This window comes from Bombus vosnesenskii, unplaced genomic scaffold (assembly GCF_011952255.1).
Source record: "Bombus vosnesenskii isolate JDL3184/JDL3185 unplaced genomic scaffold, Bvos_JDL3184-5_v1.1 scf7180000013888, whole genome shotgun sequence".
Classification (NCBI taxonomy): Eukaryota; Metazoa; Arthropoda; class Insecta; order Hymenoptera; family Apidae; genus Bombus; species Bombus vosnesenskii.
This window is the reverse complement of record NW_022883267.1, coordinates 239,272-253,010: the sequence shown is the minus strand read 5'-3', so window position 1 is coordinate 253,010 and position 13,739 is coordinate 239,272. Positions and strand designations below refer to the sequence as shown.

Genomic DNA, 13,739 nt, shown 5'->3' with positions numbered 1-13,739 from the left:
AGGCGCGAACAAAAGGTTCATGTCAGTGTCGGATTCGTGACGCGAGATTATTCTCTCTGTGTTTTAGAGACTATACTCGTCACATCGGTATGAACAACAAACCGAACATGAAACCGTACCTTTCCTTAAGTACTTACTGAACGTGGGGAAAATCGAACGCACGACGATTCGCTGGCAAGTTTCTCAAAAATGAAAATTGTATAGGGGTACGCAAGGTGTTTGATGAGCTGCCCCATCAATTCTGTTAATTCTGGAAAATTCTAACGTCAATAAGATCGGATTTGCCGATCGTCTTTTTGAATCTTTTTCTTGAATAAAGAACAGGAACGACGGAGCAACGCAACAATCGAACCCTATTTTATTTATAGAATAAGAAAAGCTGTTTGGATTCTTACTCAGTATCATAACCTTGCTCTTGCTAGTCACGTAGCCTAGCTCGTTTTCTGCTCGAACCTCGTAGATGCCTGCGTCTGAACCTTTCACTAAAGTCACCGTCAGATCGTAGTTTTCCTGTCGCTTGCTGTCTCTCGTAATTTTAATTCTCGCGTCCGTTGAAACCTCCTTGCCATCCTTGTACCATTTCACCTCGGGATCTGGCGTACCGGATACTTCGAAGATCAGTTTCAATGTATCGCCTTCGTTGATTCTTTGGTCGACGAGCTTCTTCAACAATTTCGGTCTGGTGTTCACGATTAACGTAGAACTGCTTTTGACTTCACCAAATTCGTTCTTCAATTTGCAAGTGTACGTTCCTTTCATTTCAGCCTTAACTTCGGACATGATTAACTTGACGAAATTGCCTTCCTCCGTGCGAACATAGTCTTTCTTCTTTTCTGTGATCTCCATGTCGCCGATATACCAATGGACGCTCGGTTTTGGGCATCCACCGACTTCTACTTTGAACTCGATGTTCTTCGTGCCTTCGTTGACTGTGACGTCGTACATTTTTGTTTTGAATCGTGGAAGACCATTCACCTGGAAAACGAGAAATGATTGTGATTATTCTAAGCGTCGTAAATTAAGTATGAAAAATAGTAATCTTCTCTTATTTAAAAAATAGTTAATATCATTTAAAAGCGACGCTGTTCTATTCACCTGGATCGCAGTTTCATCAGTGACAGTTCCATGATCGGAGGAGATTTCCGCCTTGTAATCTCCTGCGTCCTCGCTTACTATACCAGTGATCTTTAGAATGAATGTCTTGCCCTGCTGAATCATTTTTATGCGACTGTCTTCAACAAGCAGTTCTCCATCCCTGTACCATTTAATATTAGGTGGCATCAGTGAGTCTACATCTATGGACAAAGTAAGATTGCCTTTTTGATCTAAAATTTGTGGTTCGCCTAATCCTTTCGTGATCTTTGGTGGACTTAATACTTTCAGCTTCCAAATTTCTGTCGTCTGATTGACTTCATTTCGTGCAACAATCGAGTAGGAACCAGAATCGTCCAAACGAGCGTTTCTTATTGTTAACTTATAAGTTTCGTTGCCTTCTTTAATGATACTTATACGACTGTCTTCCCGTAGTTCTTGGCCATCTTTGTACCATTTAACTTCTGGTGCTGGCGTGGCTTCGATTTGCACGAGCATCGTCAACGTTTCGCCGATGATCACAGACATGTCAGTTTGTTTTTTCGTGATTTTTGGCGCAGACTTCACGATCAGCTCGATCTGAGTGGTATCTTCGCCTAATTCGTTCTTTGCTTTGATGGTGTAGGTGCCTGCATCCTTGGCAGTGACGTTCTTGATCACCAAGGACATAGATTCTTCATCCTCCCAAAGGTACTTATATCTTCCACCAGCAACGATTTCTTCTCCATTTTTGCTCCATTTGATATCTGGTTTTGGATATCCTCTGATTTGTAGTTCCAACATGGCAGATCCGCCGGCACTTACTTCCGAATGCCTGGCTTCTGAACACAGTTTTGGCTTTTCTGGATCTTTCAACAGCTGGTTTACCGCGCCTTGCACCGTTAGTTCTGCGCTGCAGCTAATGTTACCTGGGTTTTGAGTTTCTTAAATTAATACATCAGGTCATCTACATATATATTATTATTATTATGACATCTATAGCCTTCTGAAGATATCTTTTGGAGCATAGCTGGTCACTTGAAGATCATGTCGTGATCGTGTCACATAACATGGACGTTTAGAGTCTAAAAAACCTATGAAATTATCAAAAAATGGATTATTACCTGTACTGGTTTGCGCGACGCAAGTGTAAAGACCAGCATCCTCAGGTTTGACATGCTGGAATACTAAAGCCAAGGTGTCTTCGTTGTCTTTAAACAGCACCTTGAAGCGTTCTTCTGGGTCGAAGGGCTTTCCATCGCGTAACCAGGTGAACTGGGGTTCCATGCCAGGTTCGAGGAAGTCTTCAGGAAGGTATAACATTTTTTCATCCGATACAGTTACAGTCGCCTCGCAGGAAGCTTCTCCAAATCGATTCTTCGCGGTGCATGAATATTTGCCAGCGTCTTGCTTTTGGACGTCCGCGATTACTAACTCGTAGAAACCTTTGTCCGCCTGTTCGGTGACGATCTTTACACGTGGATGGTTCACATCGATTAAAACATCGTCTTTGAAGCTGTATTAAAAACAAATTAAAAGACATAAACTAAACACATTCTTCGAATATCATTCTTTGTTTACAACTGACAAAATAGAGCTTACAATTTCATCTCAGGATTAGGATCTCCTTTCACTTTCACCATGAAACGCAAATAAGTATTTTCCAAGAGTTCCGTGTCCTTTAATCGCACCAAGAAGATTGGTGCATTAGCTTCTGCTCTTGCTTTTTTCTCTTCAGGGGTCACTAAAATTAATAAAAAAAAACAATTTTTAATTTTCACATGGTACTTTATCTATCATAGCATGTAAATGTCATAAACGTACGTTTTTGTACAATAAGTTGAGCGGTGCAAGTAGCCTGGCCTTCACTGTTCATAGCTCTAGCGATGTAAATGCCAGAATCCGACTCGAGAACGTTCTGAAGTTGAAGTTTGAAGGCTTTTCCAGTCGCAGAGGCTGTTAGACGATCTGCTAATCTATCATCCAATGGTTTGTTGTCCTTTAGCCATTGCACTCTTGTTGTTGCATCGGTGTGCAATAGAGTGCACTCGAAGGAAGTCGTTTCTCCAGCTATGTAAAGCAATAATTCATAAAATTGTTAAAAAGTATTGATGAATGAAACACAAGGTAAATTGTTATCGTACATCTAGTTGAAAAATGTATATACAATATGGTACAGTCAAAAATACTTGATCTTTATACAAACAAATTGTAGGGGTTCCCATCGGATATAACAGTGTCTAGAACTGAAGTAATTCTTGTTGCGTTCATATGCAAGAACGGAGGAGGGAAACTACTATAAAATTCACAAAATGGATGTATCGAATATCTCACAAATGTTTAGTATCTCGCAAATTTTTGTATTTATACTTCATTTTGTCTGGCTGATGATCGGAAGCGTGTTGCGTGTGTAATGTGCTTTTCCTATATAAAAAAATTTCTATATAAAATAAGATACGTATAAAAAAGAAGATAATACAGCAACCACAGAAAGAACAGCTATTTGAAAAATGTAGACAATAAAGCAGATCGTGTTAAATCGTCAAGTGTGCCAGTGTTCTAAGATATAAAAAGAGGAAAATATGAAAGTGTGAAGTGTAACGTGAGTCTGTGATGTATTTTCGTGAATGATAGACAACATCTAGGATTAATTTGAAGCTTGACCAACCGCCTAGTGGAATGTGTTGAAGCAATTTTACTCAGCTGGCTAGAAGAAAAAATACAAGAAGAAGAACAAAGTAGAAACTATTCTTGATACAGTATGACAGAAGATTGATAGAAAAAAATGTGCAATACAGTGGATGATCAGAAAGTAGTCAAATTCTGTGTCACTTTACCTACGGCGTGTATCAATTCCACGTTATTTTCTGGTATCGCTAGAACAGTAAAAATGGATCTTATGTCACCCGTTCGAGCAAACTTCCTTTGCTTGTAATCACATACTTTCATTCTCCATTGATAATCTATCGACCGTATTCCAGTGAATTTTTAAAATCTAGTACCGATTATACATATTCTTGAAGCCTTTATATGTTATTTATTTTTTAATTACGAACTACTCTACATCTCTTAACTATATCTCAACTATATCTACTTTCACATCTGATCACTTACGTTCAACGTTGGATCCCTCGAGAGTCTTGACAAACGCAGGTTTTCCTATTCCACTACCACTCTCGATCTTTTTGGTGTCCGACCTGGTTTCTACCGCACTGCCACCAGTTTGATAAGCACTGGAGCTCGCCTCCATCCTTACTGCACTGCTCATGGACGATTCCATGTATGCCGCACTCTGGCTACTGGATACTGAAGAATACTCTTCACAGGTAAATACAAACAACTATTAATAATCAAACCAAAGGAATCACTTCAACTGTTAAGTTGCTTAGAATCTTCTGAAGTTAGATTTTCCTTGTATGCTTAAAACCTTATGTGTGAATTGATAGAAATTTTATTTAAAACAATTCATTACAACTATTCCGTTCTTTTTAAAGAAACAAAAACTTCTCGATGAATCTAATAAAACTACTCGTTCTTTACCTTCGACAACTTTCGAAGAGCTGCTGAATCGACTGGAAGAATATCTTCGAGACATGTCTGCACCTTCTTCCTCAACTTTAGCTTTCTCCGGATTTCCTGGATTGTCTTTCTTCTTTTCGCCGGGATTTGGTCCCGGATTTGCTTTTTCTGGTTCTGGGTTTGCTTCTGCCTTCTTTGGTCCTGGATTAGCCTCTGAAGGTTTTGGTCCTGGGTTTGCTGTTGCCTTCTGAGGACTGCCTGGATTTGCTTTAATTTCCTCCTTGATTTCTGGCACTTCTGTTAGTTGTAAGTCATCTGCAGCGTGTTCAGCGAGTGCCACTACGTCACTCGCGTACTGTCGAATTTCTTTCAGCCAGTAGGCCTTCACTAGATCCTTATGGGCTACTAACGTAATGGGGTAGGCCGAGCTCGCTGGATTGTGTAGTTCGAAAGACCGTATGTCACCTGGATGGTCCTTCACCTCTACTTCCGGTAACTGAGATTGGCATTACATGATAAGTAGATAAATAGAATAATGGATGATTCTTTATCATAATCACTCTTATTGTTAATTACCCTAGCCGGGGTATAATTTCTTTATAGAGACCATATTGATTACAATAACTTCTTTACTCTAGAGATTTTACTCTATTTTTTTTACATGTTATTTAATTTCCATCAAAAATGATTCTATTATATATATTTATACTTACAAGATTTAATAACTTTCCTTTAATAACTTGTAATTTCATAATCATTGAAGTTTCTGATTAAGGAAGATTACTAAGGGTAAATACTCACTCGAATAATGTCTTTGAGGACGAAGACCGATCTGTCTTCCGATATTCGTCTGACTTTGCAGACGAGTATACGAGCCTTAAAGAGGAACAGATACCTTTCCTTGCTCTTACCGTCCTTGTCAATCACCGTGTACCACTCCTGTCAATCGCACATCACATGTTACAGCAATTTATCAAAGTATATACTCTAATATGATCACGATCAATAAGAGTCCACTTGAAATATACTGACGTGTGTGAGTAATCTGCCAAGTTTGTGAATATTTCCTTTATACCCTTCGATATTGCTTATGAACTTATTGTCTGTCGCCCTATGAGGGATACCTAGCATCAACTCCAAGGCCTTTTGGAGGTCGTCGCAGTTTTCGCCTAGTCGGGTCGAATACTTCACCAGCTCCTGCAAACATCATTTAAATCATGCAGAAATTTGTTGGAAATTTTCGAATATAAAACAGATGCTATTTATCACTTGCAATTTTTCCGATCAAAATATTTGCAAAGTGAGTCGAAGATACATCATAGTTTCAAACTGAAATTAATAATATTGAGTTCACGAGCGAGGTTGAAGACTAATTTTCCATTTGTTCAGTTCGATAGATCTCGCGTGCGGTTTTTCTATGACAGAGAGGCGGCGGGAAAGATAACACGTCGTGAAGATGACCCGTTTTTAGCTCGCTAAATCCGTACTGCGCCCACTCGTTCCAACACCACGACGAAACGCTCTGTTGCGGCATTGCAACTATACCACGACGAACTTTGTGACTTCCCTTGATCTATATCCAAGCGTACCGTATCATGGAAGTGAAACGATGCCATTCAGGTCGATCGAATATTCGGCAGATCTCGAGCGCAGACGTGTTCGGATACGGCAGCTTACCAAACGTTCCAACAATTGTAGAAATCCTTTATGAATATATTATGTGCGTTAATCGAGTATGACAGTCTCGTTACAGCGCTAATCTAAAATTATTTTGCATAAAAAGTTCCAAAATATTCCGCATAACACATACGATATACGTATAAAAGTTTTCATGGTAACTGTCCAAGTACTTTCGTAAGCCACTACATAACATGAAAATAGAGTCTTCTTCATACAATTTATCTTTGCAAAATAATTCTCCGATCATTTCGGATAGAATTGTTCGAATTACCTTCTCACAAATACCACGGACGAAGTCTCAAGCTGCATTGAACTATCTCGAACAGGTTTGAAGATATTTGAAAAATAGTTTAACTCAGTCGCGTTACGTCCTCAGCGCCTCTCGTCACCTTTATGTTCCGGGCAACCGGCCCAGACCAATTTGTGGCTTAAGCCAAAGGTTTAAGGTAACAAACCAAGATTATATGTACGAGCAATAACACGATCGCTATCGATCACGTGCAATCTATTCTTCCGTGCCATTTCACGCGATCCTCTCGATCAAAGTTGTCCACCGAGTTTAATTATTTTCTTTCGTTTTCTTATTATTTTGCGGAGATGGCATTGAAATTTTTGAAGAAAGAGCGTCTGAAATAATAATTATTCGTTTGGAATGCGTTTTCAAGGCGAATCGGGAAGTATTTTAGCGCCGGGCTAATTTTATCTGACAGATTGAAATTTCGACGCGGATATAGGTCACGTGCGGATTCTACAGGTCGTCGTGTCTCGCGTCACCAGTAGGTCGATTTTTCCGTTTATAGATATCGACGTAATACAAAAGTTTTCCTCCCTCTCTATATCTCTCTCAATTTCTTATTCCAGTGAAAATAGAACCAAGAAACACGTGTATGAAATAAAAGAGAAACTAGAAACACGATGTAGGAATTCGGTGATTCACTTTCTTCTCTGCTGTTACAACAAAACGGAGAAAATAGAAAACGACGCTATACGAACGTATAACGAACGTTTCTCGCTATTTTTCATTGTCCCGACAGTTTATCAAAAGCGTCGAATTTATCGCCGAGCGTCTAATAAACGTGTTTAAATACGTTTAAGTGTTCGAACTATGTTCGAAACGATATCATGCGTTCATCGAGTGTTCTATCGAATTTCAGCGAAAACTTTGTACGAAAATCAGCGATGCGGGTGCAAGTTCGTGCAAAACTGCTGGAATGCTTTCAAAAGATACGCTAGCCATGCTGTATTTCTGTCATAACACCCTTGAAATGTATTTTCGATCTGGATCCGCGTTAACAATCTTCCGCCATTCAGCGCGAGATTTCGTAAAGAATGGATGAAAAAGCGGGTTAAAGAGCAATGTTACCTTGAGCAGGAGCTGGTAGTCGTTTATGCGTTGTATCGGAAGTTTCAAGTGTTCCGATAGGCTTTTGTCGTCACGGAGAGTCTGGCTCAGCTCCTGTAAATAATTACATTTTTCCAAACTTTATTCTACGTCGTTTTAAATAAGATGTTGCGCAAAAATATTGTCCTAAGATTTTTATATATTTTAAACACGTTAAAAAGTTGAAAATGTTCAAGATTCTTAAACACAGGCGTGAAGGGTTGAAAATATTATTTTTTCCAAATTTGAAAATATTATTCGTTCAAGATCGTTCGTCGTGGAGTAGGGAAAAGATAAGAGATCGATCGAAGATTGGCAATTGTAGTTTCTCATCGTAGAACACCGAATTGTTCGACGCCGTAATTCGACACCAGGATGAAGAGACGCGTATTTTTGGATGCGACTGGATTTTCCACGCAACTATTATATTTCCTATCGATCAGCTTAGGCAAATCTAGCGATATAGGAGTTATATATCATCCTTCAAGGTGAAGAATATTTTTGATTAATAATTTATCGATGGTTATCACGCACCTTTACTACTTTATTCGAAACTCCATAACTTACGTGTCTCCTACTATCGAAAATTCCAAGTAAATCATCTGTCACATGTATCACTGACACTGTATCGATTAAATTAAACGAATTTCGTAAGAAAATGTCTATATCGATCTTCACAGTATCGAAGCATTTACAAGAAAAGACGATGTAATTCCAAAAATCATCTTGAAGGCACAAAATATTTCAAGGAATCGGAAAGACCTTGTCTATAAAAATGATAAAAAATCTTGTTCACCAAAGAATCAAATTCCTATAGAATCGTAAGTATTCGAAGGAAAGTGGTTCACCAATCAAGAAGTTGCAAGGTCCACGTTGAAAAAAATTGTAGAGGGAAAAATTGTGGAAGGGCTGACGCACCTTAACGAAGGTCAAGGGAGGTAAACACCGTTGTTCGTGTTTCGAGTCGTTGGTTCGAAGAGGACACCGTGGCTGGTCGCAGACTGGACCAGGTCTCTGCTCTTCCACCGATCCTCTTCCTCGAGGGGGATCCACAGTCGGTGGTTACCGAAAAACATTAGTCGGGAGACCAATACAGCCACGGCTATACTTAGACGCCGCACCGGACGAACTCGTGGACTGACCACGCACAAAAACAACGTGAACAGTTCTATAGATCGTCGAGAACTTTTGCTTCACACGCACTATTCTGATCTTCTTCCAGAAACTAGGAAGAAGACAGAGAATCTTCTTTGCTTTTGACGTAATTGACTTGTGCGTGGAATTCTGAGGATTCAACTTGATTTTTTGATGCGTGGAAGAGACGTTTAGTGAACGATGTTGGCATACAGTAATTCCTTTTGAAAGATTAAATTGGAAAAGTGGAATGCATTTCTTTGTACGACCTTTCGTTTTTGAAGAAACAGAATTGGAAAATCCACGGTGTCCTTAGAGCGTTGTTTTACTATTTATAAATTCTGTAAACAATCTTGCATACGTATGTTTCAGTGTGTAGAAACCTCTTCTGTTTTTCTTCTCATTAAAAAAATTTGCTAATTTAAGATTATAATCTTCTACCATTGTGAAGATTAGATACTGCGAAGAACATATTCGTATAGTAAATTAAAAAATCAAAGCGTAAATTCAGAGAATGAAAATAAATGAACGGAGTGGAAAAACTTTTGTCATCGAGTGTTTTAGTTCTAAAATGAATCAACATATAAACATATAATTCCTTATTTCTCAAACATATCTTCTAGGATGGTAATAAAGGTAAATCAAATCAGAAAGAGAAACTTGTGGACAAGTTCGAGTGTTACAAGTACAAGTAAGCTACGAGAAACCCTAATGCACCTAAGATGTTTCACTTTGAAATCGGACACGTTCGGCAAGGTAATATCGTACAATCTAATTTTAATTTCGGGTCATTAAATGATATTCATATACGACAGCTATATAGTGTGAAAATCTCGCGGTGGTCTTGAGTCAAGTTCTAGAAATAACGGGGCGAATCACGAGAAAAAAGCGAGCAGCATACTTGAAATAATAAAATACTCTAATACATTATGCGTGGTGTACCACCTACGTTTGCGTGTTGGATCATCGCTCTTTTATTAATTTCAAAACGAGAACTTTCTTCTGTTGCTAATCATTAAGCTTTCGATGTTCTAAAATTCGAATCAAGAGTGAAAGTTCGCTCTCATAAACATTTTTATCTAGACTTATCTAGATATTTGTTTACATAATTTCATATTTCTACAGATGTAATTAAAATGAAATCTAAATAGAAAGAAAAGAAGGAATGTAAAGGCATGCTAATAAATCTTGAAACAAGAATACAGTACAATTCGAAGATCCATCGGACCGACGATGTACAGCTGAGACACTCGAGGCGTGCGATTCGTTTTTTCGTCGAGCAGAGATTACGCTGGCTGCTGTCATCGTGTAATGACAGCAACGGTGACGTCGTCAGCCGATAACGTGGCCACTTTCTTCCTTTTCTTTTCGTGGCACGCGTCTCGCCGCGAGTCTATCGTGCATAAGTAAGAGGAGCGAAAGATGTTCTGTCCGTTAAGAATAAACCAAGCTATTTCGAGGGCTGGATAGACGCCCGCTTACCCCCGCTCGTTATGTAATTGCGAAATTTTCTCCGATTCATGCAAACGCGTGCTTCAGTCATGGAAAATCCTTGAACTCTGATCCTCATTTCGATTACGTTGTCCTTTATTATGTCAAAGATGGTCTATAAAAAAATAATTCTTTTTCTTTAAAAAAAAGAAAGAGGAAAAAGTAAGTAAAGTATGAAAGGTGACAAGAGCAGCGCAACGATGTTTTATAAATAGTAGGAGTTTACGTTCTTACTTATGGAGGGTAATCTTAAATTATCAAAATGCGTAGAACTATCTATAGAACATGTCAGTAAAATTATCATAACCAAATTATATTTGGAGCAAACGTTATTATCGACGTTGGCGTCGCGACGCCAAACTACGATGTCGATGAACAGAAATCTTTTTTACCATCCGGCTCTCTACTATGAGTAGAATAAGTCCATCTTACACGTCTGTTATTCGTAATTTCTGCTCTTGAGTTAGCGATAATCGCGTCAGTGAATCGTATTTAATAATTGAGTTTCTTTTATCATCAGATTATAGAGATATTTTACTGAATCTTTAATTAAGTGACTGACCTCAAAGTAATCTCGTACCGCGTCGTTCATCTGAAGGAACTCCTGGGCCGCCGGTTCGTCTCTGCAGTAAGCCACATGTTTGTCGAAATCCCTTTCCTGGAGCCACGAATAATTTAAACATCAAATTCGATAAATGTCTTTACAGCGCATTAAGATATACTTCAGCAAGATTTTCAAGCTTACCAATCGCAGAAAAGTCTTCCCCAGCATACGTGGCTGATCCGCATAATACTTAACACCCTCGATCAACACCCTGCCGAACGATCTAAGTAAGGTACCGATTAATTTTCACGCTAAAAACACACCATGCCTACGTGCTGAAGGCTGCGCCCTTCTTGGCTTCTTTTTTCAGTGCGACATATAGGGTGCAACAACATTAAGTTACGTCCATTAATCCTCCATGATTTAATTACGCTAATATAGTTTCTTCTATGCTGAGATTAATCCACGAGAAGTTACGTCCAGTGGGAGGTCGTGAAATGATGATTAATTAATATTGGGACGGGGCACGAGTGAATTAATACATATTTTATTTTCTAGTTGGGCTAGTAGGGATAAGAATCGAATTTTCTTTAACGAGAAACGCTATGATTAGAGACGGCCGTTCAGTGAAATCATTCTTCCTTATAATGTCCGACTATGGACGAAATACTCTACTGAAACGTCGGACTCGACGCAAATATCACGCGTGAAATCACTCTCCTTATATCTTCCGACTATGAACGACGCACTCTACTGAGAAGTTGATTCAAGGAATATACCGCGTGTTTCAATGATAATACACATTCTTATAACGAAATATACTTTTGGAAGAATGAATTGACACTGGCAGAGTCAATCGAAGCGTGCTCATAAAACGATGACAGGAGGGTGCTCAAAACTTTTGAAAAAGCAATACCTTGCTGAATTAAACATACAATAAGATTAACTGCCACGAAACACACGATCACACAAAGTATGCACATCGTTATCAGACTTACGTTGCTCACACATCGTTTCGCTAAAGAGAGAATAATGTCTTTGATGTCGATTTAATGACGAGCATGCGTGACGTGTCTTGTGTGTGCATGTGTTTCTTTTCGCTTTGATTCTAATGAAGAACGTCTGTCGTGAGTTGTCGCCATAGTTTGCGAGTAGACACTCGAATAACACTTGTGTCGGCTCAAATAACAACAAAGCAACGTAAAACGAGCTTGATATATCAAATGGAATTTGTAGAGAAAGATGGTGTCTCGTGTGGGGCCTTTGTAACGAATGTTCAATCCGATTGTGTCGCAGTGAATTTCTCCCCTTGGCCAACCTGGTTCATCGATTATACGTACGTATTATGGAAGTCGGCAATCTGCTTCAGATTTGTGAAGATGATATCTTTGTTGTCGCGTACGATTCGTGGAACATCCGGATTATCGAGGGGTTTCAAGTAACGTTCAACGACCTGTTGAAGATCTCTGCCAAATTCTTCCTCGGTTTCCACCAGTTCTTTCACTACAGCTCTAGAGAAATCGATCATTGATATACAAAGGATATTGTTAGAGAGGAAAGAATTACTTACTCTCGTCGATATTGAGAGTCTTCCGGTCGATGTCCAAGTGCTGAGTCCTCGCTGAGGGCCGTTTGCATCAAGATGGACATGGGCAGCCATCCTTCCCTTGAGTCTGCAGTACGAACATATACTCTGTAGAAACGAATTCTTTACTTAGAATATAGTCCTGTATACTTTCTTAATATACTAAGGTATAATATAAATCTTTAGATTTAGAAGTTAAGATATATTACCGACAGCGGAATTTATTGGTGAATTTAGAAATTAATCGGCTGTGTTCTCCGATGTAAAAAACGACTAAATAAAGGATATCCAAATGTAGTTTGTTTCTGTATCAATTTTGGGCATTCTTCATCTAATAGATATTTTCTATGATGTACAATTTTGTGCCAGGCACGTCAAGTTCATGCGGTTTACATATTTTTGCTTTTTGATATCGCAATATTCTAATTACTTCTAATAAAGAATAAATTTAATGTCATATGCATTCGATTAATTCGCAAGAATTTGAGGTAAATTTAGTCCAGACATATTCTCATCGCCGGTAGTATAATCGGTTCGCTTTAAATGGTATTGATAAATTCAAGGCTTAATGGATAGAACAGGCCGCCAACAAATTTTGCGTTCCGCTGAATGAACGACGAATACGCATACAGAGAGGCCTATCGCCTTAGTCATTAAACTTAAATTTAACTTTCCAACACCCACACATTTCTAACATCTAGCTATTCTTTACAATACATAACGAAGTATATTTTGATCTGTGCAAAGTTTCCTCTAATTAATCGCATCTTCCTCTATTTCTATCGCAGGAATAAGGAAGTCTTCCAAACGTTCCTGTTTATCGCAAAAATCTACCTTTTAATTTATCTAATCTTATATCTACGCAACAATTTCTGGTAATGAACTTTTTCCAACTGCCAATCATTAATTTTCACGGAACTTTTACAGAAAGCAGTTTTCCAAAAAAATATTTCACCCATATCTTCTTTTAAGGAAGGAAAAATGTATTTTCCTCGATATTTCAAAAACTGGTAGTTAATATTAAGAAAATTGGTAGCTAACATTGGACAGGAAGAACTCTTTTCAGCGAGCCCTGAGTCGACTCGATCTCTTCGAAACAGACGTTTGGTTTATTATTTTATAAAGTGCAGGGAAATTCACAAAACGATACAACTGAAACGATTTACGTCGTCAGGTAGATGTAGTAGATAGTAAATAATTCGCGATCCATTGAACGAGGCCGATGCCAAAGTGGCAAATCAAACTTTCCGCTTGAACCTCACCTTTACGCGAACCTATTTTCAGAACTGGCTGGTATTTCGCCTTCGTTGGAATCAAGCGTTTCTGACAGTCAA

General features: G+C 38.7%; 1 protein-coding gene across 8 annotated transcripts in view; it reads right to left on the bottom strand.

Annotated features, from left to right (window-relative positions):
• LOC117239206 (obscurin) overlaps positions 1-13,739 on the bottom strand; it is a 45,796-nt gene that overhangs the window by 11,756 nt on the left and 20,301 nt on the right. For 5 of the 8 annotated variants that reach the window (XM_033504635.1, XM_033504629.1, XM_033504634.1 and 2 more), the window contains 15 exons: positions 12,391-12,513; positions 12,161-12,331; positions 11,022-11,103; positions 10,839-10,934; positions 7,634-7,726; positions 5,623-5,787; positions 5,392-5,529; positions 4,612-5,086; positions 4,186-4,389; positions 3,909-3,947; positions 2,896-3,141; positions 2,674-2,815; positions 2,196-2,587; positions 1,096-2,000; positions 396-975 (listed from right to left, as the gene is read on the bottom strand). In XM_033504635.1, coding sequence (XP_033360526.1) covers positions 396-975; positions 1,096-2,000; positions 2,196-2,587; positions 2,674-2,815; positions 2,896-3,141; positions 3,909-3,947; positions 4,186-4,389; positions 4,612-5,086; positions 5,392-5,529; positions 5,623-5,787; positions 7,634-7,726; positions 10,839-10,934; positions 11,022-11,103; positions 12,161-12,331; positions 12,391-12,513 — 3,851 coding nt within the window. The remainder of the gene's footprint in view (positions 1-395; positions 976-1,095; positions 2,001-2,195; positions 2,588-2,673; positions 2,816-2,895; positions 3,142-3,908; positions 3,948-4,185; positions 4,390-4,611; positions 5,087-5,391; positions 5,530-5,622; positions 5,788-7,633; positions 7,727-10,838; positions 10,935-11,021; positions 11,104-12,160; positions 12,332-12,390; positions 12,514-13,739) is intronic. The other 3 variants (XM_033504630.1, XM_033504631.1, XM_033504636.1) reach the window with 3 other exon arrangements.